The sequence below is a fragment of the Meles meles genome, chromosome 8 (genome assembly GCF_922984935.1).
Source record: "Meles meles chromosome 8, mMelMel3.1 paternal haplotype, whole genome shotgun sequence".
NCBI lineage: Eukaryota > Metazoa > Chordata > Mammalia > Carnivora > Mustelidae > Meles > Meles meles.
The window spans coordinates 50,969,161-50,982,864 of NC_060073.1; the positions used below are offsets into that span (position 1 = coordinate 50,969,161).

The window sequence follows — 13,704 nt, forward strand, 5'->3', positions numbered from 1 at the left end:
GCCTGCCTCTCTGCCTACTTCTGATCTCTGTCTGCCAAATAAATAAATTAAAAAAAAGAGTTTATTTATTTGATGGAGAGAGAGGGAGCACAAGCAGGGGGAGTGACAGGCAGAGGGAGCCCAAAGCAGGACTCAGTCCCAGGACTCTGGGATCATGACCTGAGCTGAAGGCAGATGCTTAACTGACTGAACCACCCAGGCGGCCTTATTATTTTCTTAAAGATTTTATTTATTCACTTGAGAAAGAGAGACATGTATTAAAAAGCACCTTTGGAGCCAAAATGTGAAGTAGGGAAACAGCATTACATTAAATCCCTCCTCCATAAATAGCTCCCTGAAGGACCTTCTACCAACATGCTTTCATTACTGCTTGATGTTGAGTCAACAGTTGGGAAATGTTTTTAAACTTAGATTTTTGGGGCACCTGGGTGGCTCAGTGGGTTAAGCCTCTGCCTTCAGCTCAGGTCATGATCTCAGGGTCCTGGGATCGAGCGCTGCATTGGGCTCTCTGCTCAGTGGGGAGCCTGTTTCCCTTCTCTCTTTGCCTACTTGTGATCTGTCAAGTAAGTAAATAAAATCTTTAAAATAAATAAATAAACTTAGATTTTTGTCACTTGGGGGTTAAGTAGTTCACCTTGTTATACATGACATGCTGGAAAGAGCAGAGAGGCCTGGATTCAGGTTCAAATCTCCCCTTCACCAGCTGCATGAATTTCTGAATCGCAGGCCCTTCACCTTTCAAAGGCAGACAGTCATACCACCTCTTATGTTCTAGTTCCGAGTTGCACACCCGCCTCCCACGGCCTCAAACACCCTCTCTTGACTCTTCACTTGTCCCTTGAGTTAGTGAAGGTTTCCCAAACTTCAGGAAATCTTGATTTGACTTCATCCTCCCTTCTGCACCCACAAGCTGCGCAAACATTACCTTCACACCATACGGACAATGAAGTTACTTCTTCACTATATTTTTGGCAGGAAGGTCATTTTATTTCTGCATTCTCAATGACCAATATACTTATTGACTAAATTACAGCTTCCTTTTTAAAGGTTTTTATTTTTATTTTTAAATTTTTTTAAACTTTTTTTTTTAATATTTATTTATTTATTTGACAGAGAGAGATCACAAGTAGATAGAGAGGCAGGCAGAGAGAGAGGGAAGCAGGCTCCCTGCTGAGCAGAGAGCCCGATGCGGGACTCGATCCCAGGACCCTGAGATCATGACCTGAGCCGAAGGCAGCGGCTTAACCCACTGAGCCACCCAGGCGCCCCTATTTTTAAATTTTTTAAAAAGATTTTACTTGAGAGAGAACAAGCAGGGGGTAGCAAGGCAGAGGGAGAGGGAGACGCGGACTCCCCACGGAGCAGGGGGCCCAATGTGGGACTCGATTCCAGGACTCTGAGATCATAACCTGAGCCAAAGGCAGACACTTAACTGATTGAGCCACCCAGGTGCCCCAAAAAGTTTTACTTATTTTGAGGGAGAGGGAGAAAGTGAGAGGAGAGGAGGAGGAGAGAATCTTAGGCAGGCTCCATGCCCAGTGTGGAGCCTGACATGGTACTTGATCTCAAGACCCCGAGATCATGAACTGAGCTGAAATTAAGAGTTAGAAACTTGGGGCGCCTGGGTGGCTCGGTGGTTTAAACCACTGCCTTCGGCTCGGGTCATGATCTCAGGGTCCTTGGATCAAGTCCCACGTCAGGCTCTCTGCTCTGAAGGGAGCCTGCTTCCCTCTCACTCTTTCTGCCTGCCTCTCTGCCTACTTGTGATCTCTCTCTGATAAATAGATAAAATCTTAAAAAAAAAAAAAGTTAGAAACTTAACTGAATCACCCAGGTGCCCCTAATTACAGCTTTTTACAAACTATGGTGCAATATAAAAATGTTATTCATAAATTATTAATCACTGAATTATTGAAAATAAACTAGTAGTATGAAATTAGTACTAGTATGTATCTTTAAAAAACACCACAGGGGGCACCTGGGTGGCTCAGCGGGTTAAGCCTCTGCCTTCGGCTCAGGTCATGATCCCAGGGTCCTGGGATCGAGCCCCGCATCGGGCTCTCTGCTCTGCAGGGAGCCTGCTTCCTCCTCTCTCTCTGTCTGCCTCTCTGCCTAGTTGTGATCTCTCTCTGTCAAATAAATAAAATAAAAAACAAAACAAAAAAAAACCACCACAAATCTATAAAGAATTATAGAAGTTTTAGGGCGCCTGGCTGGCTTGGTCAGTGGAGCATGAGACTCTTGATCTCCGGGTTGTAAGTCTGAGCCCCATGTTGGGGGGTTGAGGCTACTTAAAAATAAAATCTTTAGGGGATGCCTGGGTGGCTCAGTCTGTTAAGCGTCGGCTTTTGGCTCAGGTCATGATCCCGGGGTCCTGGGATCAAGTCCCACATCCGGCTTCTTGTTTGGCAGGGAGCCTGCTCCTCCCTCTACCTGCCGCTCTCCCAGCTTGTGCGCTCTCTCACAAATAAATAAAACGTTAAGGAAAAAAAAGAAAAATCTTTAGGGGCAACTGAGTGGCTCAGTCAGTTAAGCATCTGCCGTCAGCTCAGGACATGATCCCAGAGTCCTGGGATCTAGCTCTGCATCGGGATCCCTGCTCAGCGGGGAGTCTGCTTCTCCCTCTGCCCCTCACCCCTCTTGAGCTCTCTCAAATAAAGAAAAATCTTAAAAAAAAAAAAAAAACTTAAAAAAAATGATAGAAGTTTCCAGTAAACCTTCAGCTTAGTTCAGGTTCTTCCAAATATTTGCATAGTTTATGCCAAATTTTCATATACAAATGTACTGAGCAAATACAAATGACACGATGTTACCCATAAAAGTTGGCGAAAGAATTTTATTGTGTGGCTTATGTAGGTCTTTGCATTCTACTAACAGAAAAGCATTTTTCCACATCTTATTCGACCTAACAAATCATATATTTATGATTTTATCTACATGGCTGCAGCATTACACTACTAAAGAAAACCTTCCTTTTTCACTTGTACTTTGGTGCAATTATACAGTAGATATCTCTTTGCCCAGAAAATAAAAATATTCTCAATCTCAACTTAAAATGGAACAAAGACATTAATACCAAGTTTCTTGCACCACTCGGTAAAAGATTGCAATAAAAACCAAAACAGTATGCTGCTTAACATACAAGATGATAAGACGTCTGGCAGTTTCAGTCAAACCTCTGTAGGAATGGTTTAGCATCTGGGTTTATTTTTACTGCAGTTTTCACATATGACAGGTGGAAGTGTACCATAATGAAGAATAGTCACGTTCTTCATTTGCTCAAGAGACTCAAATATTGGACTCCAGCACAAGAAGTATCTCTTGGGGCTTAGTAATATACAAATGGGTAAAAAAAAAACTGCCTTAGGAAAAATTTCACAATTGTTTGACTAAACATCTGAAACGTTTTTATCACAGCTTTCATATATTAAAAAAGTTTCCTCCAGAGATGAAGCTTATTTGTGAAATAAAACCTAGTCGCTATCATCTGACCCATGTTCTGAGCCCCGATCTGAGGCCTCATTGTTGGATCCCTCCGGTTCGGATTCATTTCCAGAGCCCTGGCCGGAGGCCTCATTATCAGAGCCTCTCTCGGAATCGCGCTCAGACTCAGCGCTCGGAGAAGCGGGGCGAGAGTCTACGTCTGAGCCTCCAGAGCGGCTTCTCCCGGACTGCACAGACTCGTTGTCAGACTGCTCCGAACCCGAGGGCCTTCTCTTTCTGGCTGGCTGGTCACTGTCTGAATCCTCATCCGACTGCCGTCTGCGGGACCTCCGGGGACTGCCAGCCTCGCTGCCAGACTTGCTCTGGTTCCCATCGGAATCGCTCTCCGAAGAGGCGCGCTTCTTCCGCGGCTCTCCCTCATCCGAGTCGCTGTTGCTGTTGCTGTTGCTGGTGCGGTGATGTCTGGTAAAGACAAGCACTGGTTAGACTGGCCCATGGGAGACTCAAAGAGCAGAGAATGCTTTGAAAACATCAGGGCAGTAAAATGTTCTATTTATGACCTGCATGGTGTCTACACAGGTGTTCATTTTTTGTGTCCTGTTTTGTAAATTTGATCTATTTCACAGTTAAAAAAAGGATTAAAAGGAAAAAAGAATATGATGCTTTGATTATAACACAGCATTTAAACAGTAAACGAGGACTCTCATTGGCTAATACCAGACACCCTCCATCAGAATGAAGCACTTCTCAATTTCATACAAAAAATTATGAAAAGGGATAATTAATTTTTATAAACAAATTCAGAGCTGCAGAAGTGAAACCCAGGATCTTGCTTGGCTGTCGACTCCGAGCAATTAACCCTCTCCCAAGGCTGGATGAGTGGGACTCGCTGTCAGACCCCTGAAGAGCAAAGGTACCACTCCTATCCATGATCCGCGGCTGCACTAGGGCCCCCCACCAGCACAAGACTTACTTCAGAGAAGCAGCCGGGGCTAAAAAGGCTTCTTAGCTTGCTTACTTCTGCTCAGAGATCCCCCCTACTTATCAGCTGATGGGTTAAAGGGAAAAAGGACTTGCACCTATGCTTGGAATGGTGGTGGCACCCAGGAAATCTTGGCTTCCTGGAGGCTCTGAAGCACAGAGCATTCCCTTAACTGCTGTGACAGGTGCTTACAGCCCAGAGCTTTGTACAGGAGGACATACTTCTCTTGCGGCATACTTCTTAGTTTTGGTTTCCATGACAAATATTCCAGGAAAAGAATATTAAATCCCCCAGGGTTCAGTCTAAGAAGGGAGAATACGATGAAATGTATTCCTCTGTTTGGAAATGAAACCATTTCCATGTGACTGAAGAAAGGTTCTCTGTGCTTAAATCTGAAAGAAGAAACCTAGACATACAATATGTAACTCGGGTCACCCTGAGTGGACATGAAGAGTGACTGAGAGGAGGATGCTGTATATTCATTCTGTATATATGCTAAAGGCCAGTGGGCCTCTCACAATCCAACTCCTATCATTCTACCTGTCCAAATAAGCAAATACTCTGTGATGGTCAGGACCAAGTTTAACTGATACAAGCAGCTCAAATCAACTTGGTCTTGACCTCCGATATAGTTTAGCAGTAGCTCAGCATCTCACACGAACCCTTCTGCCTACACATTTTAACAATGCCCATTCTAAAAACACACACCTCATTGCTCTGCTCGTGCATGCCTCTCACCACTGGCTGGGGTAACACTGTGGGCAAAGGGCAAGGCAACCACAGTGTAGGTCAGCCAGCATTTTCAGAGAAAACAGGAACTGCAGGTCTTTACAGATGGTTCCCTAGAGCTCGCTACCCAGGAGGGCAGCACCCCGCCAGCATCCTCAGCTCCCTCAACATGCTAACTAAGACTCAACTCAAACAGCCTTCCTTTCACAAAGCCTATCTCCTACATCCCTCCCTCAAACTCCAGAGTAGGTACTGTCCCCGGAGAGCAATAAACGAAACCATAAGTGATAACACTTATCCCACGATAATGTGGTTTTTGGCTTATCTGTTATTCTCCACTGCTTCTAAAGCATAAACTTGAGGGCAGAGTCTATGACTCTTTCCTCTGTATCCCTGGCACTCAGCACACTATCTCATGGAATTTTTAGTGAATGTTCAAGTAACTGTGGAATGAATGAATGAAATGATGGCCATCAGAAGAAATATAGTGTCGTATAGCATTCAGAGTCCCCGTCTGCGAATTCAAGTTGGGGAATTGAGGGACAAGTTTAGGACAAGTAAACTCAAGGACTGCTTCTCCAGGTGCGCCATGAGCTAAAGAAGAGTAGTGGACAAGCGGTCTAGGAAAAGTCCCTCCTGGAGCTGGCAGGGCTGAGTCACCACTGCCTGACAACAAAAGAAATGGTCAAGAAAGTCCCATCTCCACATGGCCAGGAGCAGGCTACTCTTAACAGTTTTAGCTGGCCTGGTAGTGTAGCAAAGCGATATATTTCATTTAGAAGGATGCCATCCAGAGCTAGAATGTATTAAGCTAAGTAAAGTAAGTCAGTCAGAGAAAGACAAATACCATATGATCTCACTCGTATGTGTAATTTAAGAAGGAAAAGAGATGAACATATGGGAAGGGGGAAAAGAAAAAAGGAGAGGGAAACAAGCCGTAAGAGACTCTTAATAACAGAGAACAAACGGAGGGTTGATGGAGGGATGTGGGTGGGGATGAGCTAGAAGGGTGATGGGCATTAAGGAGGGCATTTCCGATGAGCACTGGGTGTTGTACCTAAGTGATGAACCGCTGAATTCTACACCAGAAACCAATAGTCCACTGGATTTTAACTGCCTAAAATTCAAATAAAAAAATAAAATAAAACAGCAAAAAATAGTAATAGTAAATTATAAAATTTCACTATTAAAAAAAACAGAAGGAGGTCATCCAGGAAATTTCAGCTAATATCCATGGAGAAATAAGATCTCAAAATAGGTTTTCTTCTCTGAGGGACAAACATGTGACAGGACAAAAATGACAGGGTTAGATTAAGATGTGTGCTGAGGTTTCTGCCAGCTTTGACAGAAAATTCTAAGAAGCTGGAGAGAAAACATTTTGGCACAGTGACCACTCTTATCTTTCATTAGGAGAATACACTAAGGAACAATTCCTACCCTTCATCAGCAATTTTAAGTTTATCTTCGTCTGAAGAATCATCACTTGACGATATTATGGCTTTCGATTTTATTTTGCCCTTCATTGAAGGAGGCAGACGTTCTGGCTTGGGCTAAAGAAAGAAGACCAAACATAACAGATTATATAAGACTCTTAGGTTACATTACATTAGGATGTCTTGTTAAACTAAGTTTGCAGTGTAATGATAAAACCAAACAGCAATGAAATCTTGTCATTTGTGACACGTGGATGGAACTAAAGGGTATTATGCTTAGCGAAATAAGTCAATCAGAGAAAGACAACTCTCATGTGATCTCCCTGATATGAGGAAATGGAGATGCAATGTGGGGGGTTTGGGGGGTAGGATAAGAATAAATGAAACAAGATGGGATCGTGAGGGAGACAAACCATAAGAGACTCTTAATGTGACAAAACAAACTGAGGGGGACTGGGGGTAGGGGGTTAGGGAGAGGGTGGTGGAGTTAAGGACGATGGGGAGGGTATGTGCTGTGGTGAGTGCTGTGAAGTGTGTAAGCCTAATGATTCACAGACCTGTACCCCTGGGGCTAATAATACATTATATGTTTATAAAAAAAATAAAAACAAAACAAAACAAATAGCAGCCATTACACTTCAAAAAGAAGCATTTCTGCTTGAAGAAACTGTAAGGAAAGAATGTATTCTGGTGCAGTGCGACCCTTCCTGCCGACAACGGGGATGAAAACCACAGTGTTAGAAACTTACAGCCTTCTTCTTCTCTGCTCTTGGGGGACGGCGCTTTTTCGGTTTGGGGCCATTTTCGGTTTCATCATCGTCGGATCCTTCTTCTCCCTTCGGAGGTCTTATATAGCGGACATCGAGAGAAAGTCTGTCAAGATTCACTCATCGCTAGAAAGTCTAAGACTACTTTGTCATCGCCACGTACTCATTCTGAATACTACTCTCTACACGTGCTCCCTCAACCACACTATCCTTCCTCGAGGGCAGAGGCCATTATTTACAATTGCTGTACACAGCTCAGGAGTCTGCAAAAACCATGAATTTATGTGATGTCTACCAAATAATCACGTCTCTGTCGAGTCCTCCTATTAATCTAAGATAACCTTGACTCTTGTACTTGGTGGGGCGACAGAAGATGTGATGAAAGACCCAGGCTCCAGATCTTACATCTTTCCTCTCCTCTTCCTTCCTTCCCAGTTACTCATTCTGGGCCTACTGAGGCCCTATCATAGCTTCCATTCCATAGGTCTGTGTCTGGATGAATTCATTAGGTTCTTCCCCAAGTACAGGTAGTGAAGGGCTGAGAGAACACGTCTCGCTAACTTCAGGGAAAGAATGTATTTTTAAGAATACATAGCATGTACAGCCAACTGGAGGTTCCTGGACAGGGGAGCACCATGAGAGAGGAACAGGACAGCTCAGGGGCACCTCCAGGGGAGGGATGGGAAGGGTACCACTTATCTTAACCGCAAATGGCACCGGGAAGATTCAAAGGCCCTTCTTTTACATTAATTCACACTTTATATATCTAGCAAAACTTGAGGTGGGCATCATTACCATTTTACACAAAGGAAACTGAGACTCAGTGCATTTCCTAAGATTGCACGTGGACAGGTAGGGTGGATATACCCAGTTCTCATTCTACATAGCATACATTTCCCCATAAATATTACAATTTTGAAGACGTAAGAGAGGCAGTATAACTAACTTGCAGCTCTCACAGGAAAGCTGTGGAGATGTGTGGCAATTCCAAGTACTCAGGGGCTTTGCTGATGGGGTCTATCTTAGGATTATTATGATTAAAATAGGAAGTGGGGAACAAAAGGCTTTAAGGTCTGGGTGGATCAAGTGATCACCAGGTTTCACAAATTCTAACACAAGAAAGATTCAGGTGAGAGGTCATCTGTCACCTTTATGAGGCTATTCACAACACCCTGATTAATACCTTCTCCTCTTTTTCTTCTTTCTCTCACCACCCTCCTCTTCTTCGCCTTCTTGCTCACTACCACTGCCCTTTCTTCTCTTCTTCTTTTTGGATATAGGCAGGTCATCGTCGGTATCATCATTGACAAATTCATCAAACTCTCCTCCCTTTTTAGAACGCTGAAATCCAAACAAGACTACAATCAGTTCTCTCCTGGCTGGTGGAATGAGGCCAGATCCTATCAGTCATCTGACAAACAAAGGACCTTTTTTTTTTTATCCAGTTGCAAGGAAGGGGTGCTTGATGAGGCCCAATGTTAAAGACTTCTAATTAGGACGAATTGCTCAGATGTCAAAAATCATCAACTACTTAGGTCACTACAAGGTACAGTGTGCTGGACTAACACTGGAATGCATTTTTAAGTACTGGCTACCACTGAAAGCACTGTGTTGGAAGACGGTCTCTTAGCAAAGAAGGAAGTCAAACTTAAGAACTGAACACTGAGTAAATACAGCCAACGATATTCTCTTCTGGGAGTCAAGTGCCAGACCTGCGGCCATCCGTCTTAGCAGGAGTGCCGCCTTACCCTTCCACCACCGCCACCTCTTTTCTTTTCTTTTGTTGCTTCGGTCTCTCCAGTAAACATAAGAATATTTTTGGTCTTCTCCACATACTGGGCCCGCTGCTCCAAAAGTTTCTTTTGCTCTTCCTTTTCTCTGAGACGTTTCTCTTCCTGTGAGGGAAAAAGAGTAGGAAAACACTGCATCAAATGTTATGTTGAAAAAAACATCCTGATGACCATCAGAAGGACTTCTTTTTGAACATGCAAGATGTACGTATGCACATAATTCTTAAGTTCTAGTATAACTGCAAACACAATAAATACCTGTTCTTTAAGAAGTTTCTGCCTTAACAGTTCCTTTTCTTGCTCTTGTTTGGCCCGTAACTCCCTTTCCTCTTCATCTTGTTTACGTGCCCGGGCCACATGGTACTGGGCCTGGCTCAGTAAGTCAGAGCACTGCCTACAAAATTTCAGATTCAGAGAGACATGAATGCAGTTAACACACTTTTTGCTCAGAAACTCGGAGCATCTCTTTTCCTTACACAAACTAAAAAGTCTGAAGCAGGACTCTTAGCTGATATCTAAGGGATATTTTAATCAATAAAATTAACTTAGTTTCTAAGTCAAGACAGTCAACTACAGTAACTTTCCAAAGTATAAGCGTCCTCTCCAAGCACAAATGTAAAGATTTTCAACATTATCTTCACACGTGACTCAAAGAGTCAAGACAGAAAAGTATTTTCTCCACACAACTTAAATACTTTACTAAATTGACTTTGTCATATTCCCTGAAAGGACCCTTAGGAAAAAGCCTTGACCCAGGCTGGGGAGCCCCACAGAGGAGTGGGAAAGACTGACCCCTGGAAGGCCACCCAGAGCACACTGGTATCACTGCCTCCCACCACCCAAAGTCACCTTCCAGAAATAGTAACATTACCTGGCTTCTGTAGCAGCAAGGGCCAAATCGAATCTCATTTTGTCTCCCACTTTACTCAAGTAACTGAAGTATCTAAATGGAATGAGAAAATACAATAATTCACTTAAAAAATTTCTAAGGAAAGGCTCTTTACATTTTAATCTGTTCTACAAAAATAGTCTGAGAATAGGTTTAACCAAATGAGCCACCCAGGCGTCCCCTGAGAATAGGTTTACATGTTTACAAACAAGTTTACTGACTTACACCAACCTGTTTGATACATGAAAGGCTATCATCTCAATGAAATTATATATGAAACTCACTTAAAAAAGACTCTCATCAATATAACACTCAATATGTTTAATAAAATACAAGTTCATGAAGTTAAGTAGTCATATTTAATATTATTGGTAAACCCATAAATAACCAAAAGTCACCTCAAGCAACAAATATTTACTAAACACCACATTTACTAAATACGTCAGCATGGAGATTAGGAGATGCAGGCCATGAAAACATAATCAATGTATCAGGCAAGGCAAGAAATGCCTATATATGAATTTAAATAAGGTTGGACAAAACCTGAAAAGATGTCAGGCTTTGATTTTACCACTAACTGAATTACCAAATAAATCCTATGTACCGGTACATAAATTTTGAGCTAAGTTCAATAAACCTAATCAATATTTAAGAGGATAGGCCTTAATAATCTTAGCCCAATGAAAATTCATATCTCATGAAAGACATACCAGTATGAGTAGAAAAACCACTAAGTGAAGCCTAAAAATTTCACGTGTGTAAACTTCAGGGTCATTTTATTGTCAGATTAATAAAAGTCTAGGGCAAGCTTGCAAAGCCAGTTCTAGGGGAGGCTACATGATTCAAATCTGGCAGGAACCTGGCCGCAGTTTGGCGCCACCTGGTGGCAACTGTCTGCTTTGGCTTAAAAAATCACTAGAATGCTTCTAAATAGAAAATGATTCTTTTGACGAAGTGTTTCTCAGCACCTTTTGAGATGGATGGACAGACTGACTGATTTATGACTTTATTTATTTATTGGCCAGAGAGAGAGCACAAGCAGGGGGAGCGGCAGGCAGAGGGAGAAGCAGGCTCCCTGCTGAACAAGGAGCTGGATGTGGGACTTGGTCTTGAGCCGAAAGGCAGACGCTTAACTGACCAAGCCACCCAGGTGTCCCAAAACAAATGGATTTAAAGAAACAAAGCATTTAAAAAGTCGTTTCTACAAAATTCTTTACCTATGTGCAAGCTCCAGTTCTTTCACAGCATTAAGTACTTCCTTCAGATTACTCTTTTCATCTTTCAGAACAGAGGTAGCTAACCTTTGCAGGACCAAGGCCACATTAAACATAAGTACTGTATCACTGGGGGCCACATGTCTAGCCTATAAATAAGAAACAAAGCAAATACTTCATATGATTGAATGATGTGAAAAGGATTTTAGCCAAATAGGGTGTTTTATATATATATATATATATATGAATGTGCATAAAATACAATTTAAAAAAACCACAATGCAGCACAGAACTAAATGAGAATAATGAGTTTTCCTTTTTACCTTCAGCAAAGTCTGTTTGCACTCCTGTAACTTGCCACACTTGAAGAGGGCCCGGGCCAAATACAGCACAACTTCAGTGTTCTGGTGCTTATAGAACTTTCTGAGGCAGTTTTCATACTGTAACAAAAGGAAAAGTTAGTTAAAATACAAGAAGGGTTAAATAACGTCATCATATAACAAGATTTCAGGTGATTTTAAAGCTATGTGAAAGGGTGTTTTACCTTTTGAGTAGTTAATTTTAAAGAAAATTTGAGAATAATTTTTGACATCCACCAGCACAGATTTTCACAACATGAAAACCTGATGAAAAAAAAAAAAAAAACCCCACAACTAGATACTCAAAATAGTTTTTCCATTTGAAACTCGGACCAACACTGAAAGGACAAATAGACTGGACGGCCTTTTTCATATCTCTAGTAACACTATCTAGAATCAGTTGACAACTTATTAAAAGTTACACACCTGGTCCCTTTGGGTTATACTACCACCTTTCCTTAGGATCGATGGAACCTACTGGCAATGAGCAAGTGAAGACTCACAGTTCTGGTTGTTAACTTCTTGATAAAACCAATATATAACAATACTGGTGTCAACTTTGCCATGAACACTTCACTTTTTGACCATGGAACATATCCTGTCATACGTTAGATCTTCTTCATAGAAGGTGGTTAGAGAGCTTCCCCTTGAATATCCCTAGTAATTAATTTGCATTTTTAAAAGGCAACATTATCATTCTGCAGATCAGGAAGGCCCACCTTCAAAAACACCACCTCTGAGACTACCATATGCAGTCTGGAGTCCATAAATCTTTGTGACTAGTGCCTTCAAACTTTCTGAATTTGATAATAATCAACCTTCTTAGAAAAAAGGTTAACCACTTCCAGGAGCTTGACTGCACTTGCCTTCTATCTCTGGTAAGAACCTTGTTTTTTCTAACCATACTATTTCCCATAGAGCCTAAGAATTCTTTTACTTTTTAATATGCTATAGATGCTAAATATATATATTTTTAAAGATTTTAAACCCATGACCCTGGGATCCAGAGTCATATGCTCTATCTACCCAGCCAACCACACACCCCTAGATGCTAAATATGACTCTTTTACTTCAAGCTCAAGCACTCCACAAATATGAAAACCCTAACAGAATTTCATAGTGACGAAAACTAATCCCCATGGGGTTTTTCTTTCTTTCTAAAATGTCTTTTAACCTTTCTGAAACTCAATTTCTCCCATGAGAAAGAAGAGTGTAAAACAAGCAAATATTAAACCCTCCTATCTTTTGGGTACTTACTGATATACTAGGCATGTTAGTGCCAAGTACGTTATCTACTACTCTTCATACTAGATCCTCATACAGTTCTGTGAATTTAAGGTACATGAGCCCCATTTTATAAATGGGGAAACTGGCTCAGAGAGGATGTCCTTTGCCCAAGGCATGTGATTAGGGATGGAACTAGGATTCATATCTCTGTCTGGACACCAAAGACTGGCCTTAACATTGTATGATTGTTAAGTCTCCGAATAGACATATCACATGAGACAGCACACAGCTCCACAACAGGGTCAGAATGGTTAAGAAAACATTTGCTCAACAATGAACACAATATAGAAATATCTTGAATGATAAACTATTACCATCTGAACAGCACTGATATACTGCTTCTGTTCCACGTAGATGTGTGCTAGGTTCAACCACACATCACTTATATCTGCTGTTGCTTCTCTTACTTGGGCAAATACATCACGAGCTTCACGAAAATATCCTTTGTGGGCCAAAACAGCTCCTAAAATTATAAAAAGGCTCACATTTAAGAATTTTCTAATTGGAGCCAGAAAAACAACTGAAGGTCCTATTTTAAAACAACCACATTTATTACATTTAGGGAGAAATTATGATCTATAAACACTCCTTTGAAAGCACTTATTTCACAGATCACTACAGACCCCCATGTCTTATAATCACCTATGCCATTAGCAGCATACAGATTCTTTGCATCATTTCTGAGTACTTGTTTATAGATGGCCAGAGCACGATCTTGATGACGCTTTTCCTACAAAAAGAAATAAACATTATAAACAAAATTCAAATAGGAATCAAGTGTCAGTTTTGTTTTAAAGGAACGAAACAGAA

The 13,704-nt window shown here is 41.6% G+C and overlaps 1 protein-coding gene across 1 annotated transcript in view; it reads right to left on the reverse strand.

The window, feature by feature from the left end:
* Positions 1-2,816: 2,816 nt before the first annotated feature.
* The window catches only part of CTR9 (CTR9 homolog, Paf1/RNA polymerase II complex component), a 29,699-nt gene continuing 18,811 nt past the window's right edge, over positions 2,817-13,704 (reverse strand). Inside the window, exons 15-25 of the mRNA XM_046016704.1 lie at positions 13,537-13,624; positions 13,209-13,357; positions 11,572-11,688; positions 11,252-11,397; positions 10,017-10,088; positions 9,404-9,539; positions 9,104-9,250; positions 8,539-8,696; positions 7,338-7,434; positions 6,593-6,705; positions 2,817-3,906 (exon numbers count right to left, since the gene is read on the reverse strand). Of these exons, the coding sequence (XP_045872660.1) occupies positions 3,474-3,906; positions 6,593-6,705; positions 7,338-7,434; positions 8,539-8,696; positions 9,104-9,250; positions 9,404-9,539; positions 10,017-10,088; positions 11,252-11,397; positions 11,572-11,688; positions 13,209-13,357; positions 13,537-13,624 (1,656 nt within the window). The 3' untranslated portion in view covers positions 2,817-3,473. The remainder of the gene's footprint in view (positions 3,907-6,592; positions 6,706-7,337; positions 7,435-8,538; positions 8,697-9,103; positions 9,251-9,403; positions 9,540-10,016; positions 10,089-11,251; positions 11,398-11,571; positions 11,689-13,208; positions 13,358-13,536; positions 13,625-13,704) is intronic.